The sequence below is a fragment of the Spea bombifrons genome, chromosome 3 (genome assembly GCF_027358695.1).
Source record: "Spea bombifrons isolate aSpeBom1 chromosome 3, aSpeBom1.2.pri, whole genome shotgun sequence".
NCBI lineage: Eukaryota > Metazoa > Chordata > Amphibia > Anura > Pelobatidae > Spea > Spea bombifrons.
In genome coordinates, this window is record NC_071089.1 from 96,093,184 (window position 1) to 96,105,627 (window position 12,444).

A 12,444-nucleotide genomic window follows, 5' to 3' on the forward strand; every position below is an offset into this window, starting at 1 on the left:
CCGTCATTGTCTGCCTCAGTATATAGTGGTAGGTGTTATGCTGTACAACCGTCAATGTCTGCCTCAGTATATAGTGATAGGTGTTATGCTGTACCACCGTCACTGTCTGCCTCAGTATATAATGATAACAGTAATGCTGTAGCACCTTCAGTGTCTGCACCAGTATCAGAATCGACCCAATGCATTTGCTCTGTTTTTCTCACTCACCAGTTTTCTTCCGTGCAGGAAACGTATTCCATCGAACGTATCTCCATACCTGGGAACTCTCCGGGGGTCTCCTGAAGACACTGGGTGAAGCTCCGCTTCTCTGGGTGTCCAGGCTACTAAAGGGGATACTCCGGGTCGTGGCAGCAGAGTTGTGGCACACCCTGCAATAGCGTGTGTCCCGAGACATCAGCGGGACATCCTACAAGGGGGCTTCGAGTAGCTGGAGCCATTTATTTATTTTTTAGTCAATTACTGGACACCTACATATCTCATGATTTCTAATTGCTATTATTGTCTTACTCACACTCATCCCAATATACTGTTTAAATGTGTTTGTCAATATACGCTTGCCAAGTTTGAAGGTATTTTGAATCCAGGACCTTACCAATGCTAGACATACCCTTCCAAAGTAATAAGTGTTCCCATATCATATGTAAAGCAGTAATTAGCCCCCACTAAAGGTTCAGACTTAACCATTATAGCACTACAGCTCCTGTAAGGTATACAATATGGACTCGTATCTTTTTCCTGTTGGTTTTGGCCAGGAGACTTAATGGAGGTGACACTGCTTTCCAAATCCTAAATGTTACTATACTATATACTAAGTAAACTAAGTGTAATGATGCTTACAGATTAAAATAAACAATACGTATGTGTTACAAACTTACTTCATATTGATAACATGGGAGCATTCGTCTTTCTTCTCTTGAGATCTTGGTGGGCTGGTTGGGCTCCAAAGGGCATGCCAGCAGTTGTAAGGGGGGACCTGCAATACTGCCGAGGTAAGATGTCCAGGGTTATGCTGAGGTAAGATCTTTTCATTTTTCATTCATTTATGTTGTTGGTCCCCATAGCCATGTAAAATGTATCAGTGTTTGTTTATAAAACTTTTTGATACCTGCTCATCATCCTTTTTGCTTATTACCAAATGTATACCTGCATATATAAAGCGAGCACCAGTCCTTCCCTGTCCAATTTTAAGCCGCTGAACGTATATGTGGCAGTTGCGTCATGTTATATTCCATTGACACACAATGTAAGGAACTGGCGGTATTAAAGAGTTTGGTATGGTTTCTTAAATAGCTTGGCATCTACATCCAGACATGAGCTCAGATCTTCCAATCACACTTCAAATGAATAATAGTTGAAAGCTACAATCCCGCAGATTAAAAATAGTCTTTATACACGTGGGAGCTGCAGCTGTATGAACTGAAAAGTTAATGCTGTCTCATCGGCTTCTTGAAAGGGAATAATTCATTAAAATACTAGAACCCCTGCTGAGATTGTATAAAATTCAGCTTTATCAGCGTATAAAATTATCACTTTTTTTACGAATTTGTTGTTGTCAACTGAACAATTAATCAACAATTTCAGAAACAATGTTTCAAAAAAGGCAAAACTCCATTTTTTTAGAAGAAATTCACACGAAACTGTGAAAAGGGTGAAGGGCAATGCTTTGTAAAATTCCCACTTTCTAACAGATGTTGATGTCAGTTTTGGAAATAAAAATCTTGTCGTTTATTTTGACATTCAACATGCCAGCCGAGTAGATCTTTTCGTAAATAGTTCTTTTTAAAAGTTTAGTGTCCTATAGTTTAAGTTAGATCTTCCTAATTTAATCTTTTTTATTTTTTTTGGTTGGTTCATTGTTGGACAGGTTTCCCAAAAGGTATCCAGTTAGTACCTAAAAATTGTCATCTTAGACAGTTATTCTTTTTATATCACAAGAACTATCTATTTCAAACATATCAGATGTGTATACTACAGAGAAAGGTATTGTAACAAGATCATCCGATTATTTTATCTCCGCTGTTAAGGTGCTGATTTTTTCTGATTGGTTCAGACAACTCTTGTAAGGGTGAGGTAAGGAAAAGGGAGAACAAATTAGGATAAGAAATTGATAAGGGAATGATGTCACAGATAGCAGCTTTCATGGTGTTAATGTTCAAACGAAGTATCTCCAAAACAAATTACGCTGACATTTGCTCTAAAAAAAAAACAACAGGTCTTATATTCTAGCAAATACGGTTATTTTAAAAAATACACCACAGAGTAATATGTAGGGGACGGAAGGGGCCCTCTAGAACATAAAACCAACTATGGATGTGGCGTATTACTGGAATCAGGGAAATTTGCTGAACATAAATTGGGTTCACCTACTCTTTAGAAGAAATTCTAAGCATTACGCGTGGCCATGCATATCCAGTAGCCACATGTATGTCATTTATTGGCCACCTGCCTTAAAGTGCCAGCACTGATTTTAATCCCCTGTACGTTTTTGTGCCTAGAACCAACTTCAACTCTGATTCAGTCGTGTATTAATTTAATGCTTAATATGCAATCTATTAAATGATCAGTGAAGAAACACACTCCCTTTACTGTGGAAAGAAGGTTTCTACTGAGCCATTTATATTAATACTTTTTTTAGTGCAACCACAATCACAAATGTTCCTAAATCATTGCATACAGAGCAAGATGAAGTGATCTGTTGAAAATGTTCAATCTATCTCATTTGAAGAGATAAGTGCCTTCGGGAAAAACACAAGAGCCCGTTGCTTTGCACCTCGTCTGTACAGATACAATTTTTAACTTCTTAATGAGTCGGATTGTCAGGTTGCTGTGTTTCACAATCCGTTAAAGGTAATATAAACAAATAAAGCCGAGTTAGTGTCTCTAGAGAAGGTGCCGGTAATTCAGTGCAATAGGACCTACAATTGGAGCAGAATATGGATTCAAGCTTTAACAGAATGCAGCGTGTAAATACTTTAAAATATATGTAACTACCATTATATTTTACAGGCAAGGGTGTTGGATTGATATAACGGTGTCAAAAGCATACAATAGGCAAATTCAAGTTTGTGGCTTAATGATATGCAGACATTGGATTGTCTGCCTTTATACGTTTTTCTAGATGTGATATTGTCAATTTCATCATTTTTTTTGCCATAAAAACTAACATTTATACTTGGGATGCATCACATTGTATGCACTCACTATAACTTAATACATAACCGCCACATTGTGTATTACATTTTTACATGAAAAAATCGGTACGGTACAAGGAAGAAAATGTAATATACAGTAAGCTCACCGGGCATGAGCCTGTTCTTCTTCAGTACCGGTATGCCTTAATGTGTGTTAATATCAGCTTTGTATAGTATTAAGTTTAGTGTTATTGTGAACTCTTACTATTGTACTGGAGTTACGTTTGTTGCTGGGACTCTATGAATAAAGGTCACGCAATCAAGGCAGGGCTAGCACCTTCTGGCCTGAATACTGGGGTGGGCAAGTGGCCCCTTTCCCCCCTAATAACATACACTCACACTAACACACACACACTCACTATAAAACATCATCTCACACACATCACACACCCTTACCTTGCCTGGAGCATTTCCTTTATAGCTGTTTATAAAAATATCATAGAAAACATGTTCAAAAAATACTTTTATAGTTTTATTAATATATTTGTTTCATACAATATTAGACAGAATTTAAAAAGTTTATAAAAAGTGAATAAGTTGCTCACATTATCTGTTTACATATTGCTTTGTGTTCTTCCATGTGTGGTGTCAGGAATAAGGGTGAAACGCACACTGAATTTATTCTGCCACACCATGTCAGCCATTCTTCCGCCGACACATATAGATTTCACATGTTGATGATCATTGATGGTCATTTGTAGTATGTGAGATTTATAATTTAGTTTCTTTCTGTGAGTTTTTACATACCACATACTAAAGGGCAGCACCGTGCATATGCCGGTCAGCAATACGGGAACGTAGATCTGTTCTGGAAAACATGATCACCCAGCATGGAAGGATGGAGTTAAACGAATTTTAACAAAATACATTCAATATCAAACTTTTGCTGACTTAACCCAAAAGCAATTAAAAGAAAAAAAAATACATTGAACATAACAGTAGTGCGAATGTACAATTAACATAATGAGGATTATATCTGTAAAGCAATTCAGAAGCAACAATCAAAAATATGCCCTTATTGTCATAGCAGCAGGTGGAATATTCCTTTTATTGGAGTGCTCCATTGGCTGCCATGGTGATAAAACCACTCTTTAAAACTTTCTTCCACAATCAATCTTTATGAATAACCACCTGAGGATTGCTCGCCAATCTGGAAGTCAAGGATTACAATACATGGAAAGATTTGTAATTCTAAATCAGATGTTGGAGGCCCACATAATGATCTAGATAAATCCAAAATAATCTATCATGTGTTAAACACTATTGTGTGCGAGGATCTTTCTACCTGAAATGTGTTTGAGTGTATACACTATATAGGGATAATACTTTTTCAAGGACCTGTGTCTTTATGTATACTCACCGGTACTCATGTCCACTACCAGGACACAAATCTGAAAACCGGTAACCGCTGAAATGTGTACCACTGTATACATTTAGTGAATATATTTATTTATTTATAATCCTAGTGCGTGCTGCCTCCGAGTCTAAATCACTCTGAGCCTAATAAGATCAACACAAACGTCAGCACATCTAAGTTAGATGAAAGGAACTGACAAATTAAGTTCAATTGAGTTAAAACATCCATAAAAATGCGTAGAGCTCATCGTTAGGTTAGTCTTGCTATAGCCAAAATATGTTGGGATCCTTCAAAATTGAAGTTGGAAAATTTCAAAAAAAAGTCTCACTTGTACTTATACAAAAAGGTTTCATATAAGTTTAGGTCTAATTATACCAATTACTAAAGTTTATGTAGCACTGAGGTAGCCTGGAATTATTTTTCTTACTAATTAAATATGGACCAGCATTGAAAGGGTTAACACTGCTACCACTATTCAGTTGAAATAACCACTTAGGGATTTAGTTGAACTGCTTTCTACATATTTGTTTCTTTTCTCACTAAGAGAGCACTGAAAAGCTCGATGTAACAAACTGGGATACCAGAAAACTAAAGCAGAAGAAAAATGAAGGACCCTTTCCCTAGTAAGGATGGAGAGACCTTTCATCCAGTTCTACTTTAATCCTGCATTTATTGGTTTGCTGCTTCTTTGAAGTTTTGTTTTTGTACATTTACTAACTATACATTTGAAATTATTTTCATCCTAGCAGAAAGATCCAAGTCCCTTTTTTTAAGGTTACATGTTATAAATTATAGATCTAGGTGAGATATAAAAATGTTTTTTATATTTGAAGAACATAAAGAAGGTTAAAGCAGTTAACCACAGGTTGACTACTCTGTAATTAAGAATAAATGCTTAGCTTTCACAAGTGGGATAAATGACAGCTTTGGTTCTAAAAGTAGATTTAGCAGAAAACAAAGGTCAGACGTGTTTATGAGGGGAAAACATGTGAAGGCCACTGTCCACATGACATGGAGTGACTGGACGCTCCTGGAATGTCCTGAAGGACATCAGTCTGTGAATACAAACACATTGTGTGTGTGTGTTAGCAGGTATAGCCTGTCTATGACATACTGCAAAGGATTGTTAGCGCTATCAAGGTTGAAAGTGATTTCCGACCCTAATTCAGCCTCTCTAACATAAGTCAGTTTAACCATTTGAACACCACACTGGGGAGCAAGACTTTGTAATTGACACTACATACAGAGATATAGCTGCTCAAAGGACAGTATATTGACATACTGAACACAGCAACAGGAACTAAAAACAATGAAGTCCTGTAATTATTTTTGTACAGAAGGCATCTCTTACAGAATGAAGTATGGAAGTGTTGATCTTTACTCCTTGAAGCCTACATCTGCAATGGACTTTCAGGATAATCACACATTCCCCATGACAGACAGTATTAATTGATTACGTACATCTTTGATTAGAACAATTCTAGAATGGAGGTATTCTGAGAAGGACTGAATGCAGGGCACCTCTCTCAGAAAAATCAGCAGTAATGCATTTATCTTGAGCGCTGTCCTAGGTCTGACCCAGGAAAGCCCCCCCAGCCATCCCCTGGGCTCACATCCGCAGCCACTCTCCTTATTTTGAGTGCCAGGATAAGAAGTCATATCTCCCTATGTTCCACGTCTTAAGATCACTTAAGAGCTGACAAAACTTGTTAAAAGGTTAATGCCGTTTGCCCCCCGGGCAATTCATGAAGCAATTTGAATATTCTGTCAAACACCACTGAGTTAATGGTGTGCTTCTAAATAAGTAAGTGAGGCAACCAGCAAGGTTGAATGAGGCTACTCAACAGCAACTTGTAATTTTTTTAAATTTATACTGTGTGAATGTAAAATGTAAAACCCTTTTAATATATAAGAATTAAAAATGAACATCCCAAAAACAACAAAAATGCATTGAAAAGACTGCCCTTCGTTAATTTGTGCCTGTAAAGAGCAATTAAGAATTAATTCATACAGAATTAATTTCTTATTGGGATGGTAGGTATTTTAATAAACATTTTTATTTCTTATTCGGCAATACCCAATCCTTAAACATAATATAAGAAAGAGCCTTCCTCTCAGTGACAAAATGCTTGGGAGTCACTTGTTTAATCATACCATCCAAGTATCTATCTATCTATCTATCTATCTATCTATCTATCTATCTATCTATCTATCTATCTATCTACCTATCTAAGCATGCACCCCACCAGATGTAAGGCTACATTCTGATGATATGCAAGTAAGCAGTAGAACCAGGGCAAGCATTTTCTTTCCACAATAGAATTCAAGGATATTTCGTGTTAATTTACTTGTTGGGGAAATCGCCAAGACCAACAAAAAATAACGCAGGAATTTTAAATATATGCTCACTGAATGTCATACCTCATGTGTCAACTCAACTTACTTCCTGAAATGTTGTGTCATAATGTAAACAGCATGTGACGTGACATAAACGCCATGATGCAACTAAATAGGGAAACGAGTTAGTTACAGCGAAGGTTTTCTGCTGGCTTTCACCTCTGGTGTGCAGCCCTGATTAACATGACACCTTGTAATCATATGTACCTGGCTGCTGGAAACTCACACACATATTAAGGGTTTGTATTGGACATGTACACGAGCTTTTGTGGACCCCGATTCCCTCGATCCAACATCAAAGAATGAATGAAGGCAACGGGAAATGTATTCCGGAACAGATAGAAATTATCAACACACCATGGTTAACGGATTTTGATTATGTAAACAAAGAAATGTTTCCCCTAAGATATAAAGTAATTTTATGTCAATATAATTTTTCGTCCAGGAGTGAAGACACCTTGAATAAAGAATATATATAGGTTCTGTTTGCAACATCCTATTATAACTGCATGGTTCCACCAGATGTCTCTTGATGAGGTTGATGAGCAGTAATATCAAGTTTAAATGCATATCCTCCCAACCCAAGATCTCCTTCGTTCACATTTTCTCTGGCCTCCTCCTGTGCGGCCTCCCTCTCCTCTCGTGGATATTGCATTGTTGGTGATAGATTTGAGGCTAATGTGTTTTCTTCATAAGCGGCAGTTAGTTCATCATGGTTTACTATGCAGTCCGTGTCATCATTCTTTAGTTCTTCCTGTTCGGTAAAAACATAAATAAACCTGCATTGATTTGCATGCAGTAAAATATACTAGAGCCCGTGCCATGTGGTTTGATAAGAAAATAATGGAGTACTCTTAAAATAGCCTACTACCCCACTGTTTAGTTGATTTTTTAATATAATGAACTCAACAACCCATTCCAAGGGCTAGACTGGGCCCATCCAACATGATTTTTTCAAAATCAAAACATGCCCCATTACCCAAGGGCTAAGGGGAGGACTCTTCATTCATTTAATTGGAAAACAACGTTCTTGACATGATTTTGTGAAATATAATTAACTCTCACTCCTTCCCTCTTTGACATTCCTTAACAATCTCTTTAAGAATAGTTTGACACGTAGCATGGTTTTATATGTCTTTAAATATGCTTTAAAAACACGCTCTCTCTTATCATCGCTTATCCAATCTTTCTTACTCTTGCTAAAATCCTCCTCCTACAGGGTCCCAACGTTTCTGTCATCTGTTGCCTGTGCCACTATTTCTTGGTAATCTAATTATCGTATTTGGTAATCTGATTGTGTTGCACAATATTGCCTGTAAACTACTCCAAACTGTTTGCAAATACATTATTTATCTGTTCAAAATACATTTTAATTTTAATTCCTAACGTACAAAATGTCCACAGTTCTGCTCCTCTTACCCTTAATGCTCCCCAGCGTCTCCTCTACATCTTGCATGACTTGCAACTCTTTCACCTACAAGACTCTAACTTACTCATTAGCAACATTCCTCACACTTTACTAATAACAACTCTGGCTAACATGTGTCTCATCTTCATCCATGTGACTTATCTTCTCTGACCATTGTAGCTTGTGTTCTCCATGCCCTGGCAAAACAACCAGTGCCAAACACCAAAAACCAAAGGTTTTGAGCTGTCACTTAGCCTTGCCTAGACTTATATTCCCCATTCATTGACTGATATCACACATTTCACAAGTTGCAGGTAAAGATACTGAAGTACTTCAATTGCAACCCTTCCAATATTGCCACTTCAAGGAATTTAGCAGAATATTACTAGAATTCAGCCCTCCTCCTTCCTCTCTTATGGTCCTCAAGCTACAATATTGCTGTGCCCCTATTGAATAGCGCCTACCTTTGCTATATTTAGCTACCTTTGGAGCTATTTAAATAACGCTACATGTGAGCACTAGGGGGCAAAACTAATTTAGGGAGGAGGGAGTCCATTATATGAGATGATTGGTTAGGAAGCCCCTCTTGTAAGTATTATTGTGGGAACGAAAATTCTGCAGGCTTTCCAAATGATTAAAATATTGGCTGGTCCCAATGTTGAGAAGCACATCAAAGAAGTGCTAACTATAAAGAGGGAGACTCAGTGAATCCCAACACTGTATAAAACTTTGTAAAGTACATATGGCGGAGAATCAGAAAGTTGAGGGACAAATGGCTCTTTGGCTGCCATGAACATACCAAAGTATAGCCAGATAGATGGATAGATGTAAAGTGATTTAACGTATAATACCATGCTAAAGGAGACCGGCACACTGACAGCTTGGCTCCAAACAGCAGTTCTTTTCTAGAAATTTTAGAATTTCCTTAAGATTGAAGAGGCTTTATAGTTTCTATTTAGCCTCGGAAAGTTCATGGTATGGCTATTGGCTGTATTAGTGTTTTTTTCTTAACCAATTATGACTTATCGAGTTATCGTTCTAGAATTAGGCACTAAAAGTTATTTGTCATATTGCTGTCTTCCATATTGGTCTAGATAGAGTACATTTGGCAACCCTTTTAATTTACAAATGCTACTGTGGTGTCTCGGGGTGTGTGTCCTGTTTCCTGAATTCTGATTATTGCAAAAGAAAACAAAAGAACAAAAAGATCACCAAAAGTGAAATTTAAAAAATAAAAACATCAATAAAAATAGATTAATAAACAGTTTTCACTTACGGCATAGGCTTTGGGACTTGTCAGGAGCTGAGCGACGGGGCCACACCATTGCGGGAAGGTGCTTGTGAGGGGGGGCCCAGTGTGCGTTAATATCGGCTTGAGGTATCTGTTCAAATTGTTAAGGTTACAAAACTGTGGGGGGAAAAACTAGTCGAAGCATCACTATACGCAACCAACCACATATAAAGTATGCATTATCTTCATGTTGGGCCAAATGTAGGTTTGCTTTTTCCCATATCTATTAGTCACTCAGAAGAACCATTTGCATACCTGGGAACTTTTGGCCGCTGGCTACCCGGAGCCTTCCCTTGCGGGACGCGGCCAGGACTGCCCACTGATGACGGCGGTACCATTGACGATGGTGGGCGATCCCCTGTCATCAGAGGGAGGTACCGCTGATGTTAGGGCCGTTCCCACCGACGGCTGTTGTAAACACCCCTATTTCAAGTCAATTTACATGGTAAAAAGTAAAGGATCGGACATTCTAACATGATGGGTGCTGCGTCCCAAAACACATATTCCATAACATAACCTACATATCATAACAAAAGGGCAGGCAGTCTATAACTACCATGACCCTCAGTCACAATAATGATGAGGGTCATTTTAGCTGTTCCCTTCGCGGGCTTTGTGTAATCTACATGCAGATACAACCAAATATATCAAGTACACTTAGAAAAAAAATATGTGGTTTCGCAAATACAGAGAAATAAGTAGGACCTTTTTTTTTTTTTTTTTTCCATTTGTAAGATTATTTCATATGCTGAAAAGCATAATTTCCCTTAAACTAAGCATCTATAAAATAGGATAAAATGGTTAAAAGACCCATTCAAATTTTAATTAGATTCTTTTAACTAAAAAAATATATATAAATAGATTTGATCAAATCAGTTACCCCCATGAGATACAGAATGTTTGACAAGGACTTGCCTGACAGCTGATGTTTTATTAGCAGAAAGAAAGTAGAATCAAAGCAAGTGACACCAATCCAAAAAAGATATACAAAACATACACACTCTGGCAACATTCAACTGCACTACACTAAACAAAACATAAATGTTTTAACATCAGTATAATACACGTTAATGTCCATCTTAAGAAGAGACCTCTGAGGTCCCAAAAGCTGATATAATTTTACATATGTTTCTGTGTTGTCTCAATAAAGGGTATTAACTAGGACCCCCTCTTCTCTTGGCCCAATATGGCTGTATCCGTTTTTCTTATAAAATGAGGGCAATGCAGAACCGCTCCAGTTGATTTAGGTCATACAATAAATACTGGGACTATTCAGTAGTCTGGTTTGTGACATCATACACAAACAATGTGAGCTCTGCAGATGTGAGAGAGCAGGCGACAGTCAGACATGTACCAGGCTGCTTATAAAAAAACGTCATTTTCCATATAACTGTTACTGGCAAAATGGCACAGCACAGTGTGAGTGAGCTCATCGGAAATGCCGGCGACTAATTTACTTCACCCTAAATTCAGGTCAATAATGATCACACAGGGAAGTTTTTAGCATAATATTTAACATTGTCTTAAAGGGACAGTTTACTCTCTCTGACACCCCCACTAAAAAATAATTCATGTTAAAGTGCTCTGTAAAAATGAAAAAAAAAAAAAAAAAAAATACCTCATGTAGAAGCAGCTTCTTCTAGATTTTGTGAGCAGACCCCTGCCCACAGCGGGGCAGAATCTGGCAGGGGCACCATGAAAATGTAAAGGGGCCCCCACTGCTAAAATATACATTATAGTGCATATAATGTCTGTAGTGTCCCTTCAAGCATCTGCTTGATGGTAGAATATATAGTCACTTTTTAATTTAATATGAAATAGGTGTAAAAGACCCAACTCAATGGTTATTATCCCCATATGTTTGTCTGATTTTTTCCAGATTCACCAGAAAACCATACTTCTCAATTTAATACCTGTTTTAAAGCAATAAAATGTTTCATTGTGCAACTACCATGTTTCGTGTCTATACATATCCTGCTTGCTAATTATCGCCGGACTGCTAACTGCAGCCGACACTGGGGTTTCACATTTTAATTGGTGTCGTGGCTCATGTTACAGATATAGTTGACGGCTAACAGATTTTCTTGTGTTATAATAGCCTTACAAATAAATTGCATAATCTTAAAAAAAAAAATCTCATTCCGTAGATCAGGTCAGGATTAGAAACTTGCACAGCAATTACATTTTAATTGGCCAAAAGAGACCCTTGGGGTGATTCATAAAAGGTATTGTGTAAGTGCATGGTAGCACAGTGGTAAAAATCTATGTTGATATATATACTTCTATTGCTGATCAGGTATGGAGTGGTCATCTGGCAAACCAGGGAAATGTCAGATGATGTGGGCTACTTACAGTCAGCTGCCTACTGCGTTACGTAATCCAGCAGTAGCAGGGCAGCAGCGCTACGGCTCACGCGGAGAGTGCAAGCTGCAGTGTAGACAGGGCTCTGTGCAAGGTAAGGAGGGAGGGCTGTGTAGATAACCGGAGATAGAGTATGTGTGTGATGTTAGTGTGTGTGATAGTGTGTGTAATGTGTATGTAAGTGTATGGTGTTAGAATGAGTGCGTGCATCAGCGTGTGGTGCTAAAGTGTCAGGGGTAAGCATAGGGTTAGTGGTTTGAGGCAGAGGAGGTACATATTAAATGTATTGTGTTAGAGTGAGTGGGTGGGTGTTGCACTAGTACATGCACGTTTAAATTATAAGGAGGCTGAAGATATACAGTACCTAGGCTCAATCATATATATATATTATATACATACATACATACACACCAACTCGTTACTGCACAGAAGTGGATGT

General features: G+C 37.8%; 1 protein-coding gene across 1 annotated transcript in view; it reads right to left on the reverse strand.

The window, feature by feature from the left end:
• Positions 1-7,195: 7,195 nt before the first annotated feature.
• SLC9A9 (solute carrier family 9 member A9) overlaps positions 7,196-12,444 on the reverse strand; it is a 206,200-nt gene continuing 200,951 nt past the window's right edge. Inside the window, exons 15-16 of the mRNA XM_053459240.1 lie at positions 9,630-9,735; positions 7,196-7,699 (exon numbers count right to left, since the gene is read on the reverse strand). Of these exons, the coding sequence (XP_053315215.1) occupies positions 7,445-7,699; positions 9,630-9,735 (361 nt within the window). The 3' untranslated portion in view covers positions 7,196-7,444. The remainder of the gene's footprint in view (positions 7,700-9,629; positions 9,736-12,444) is intronic.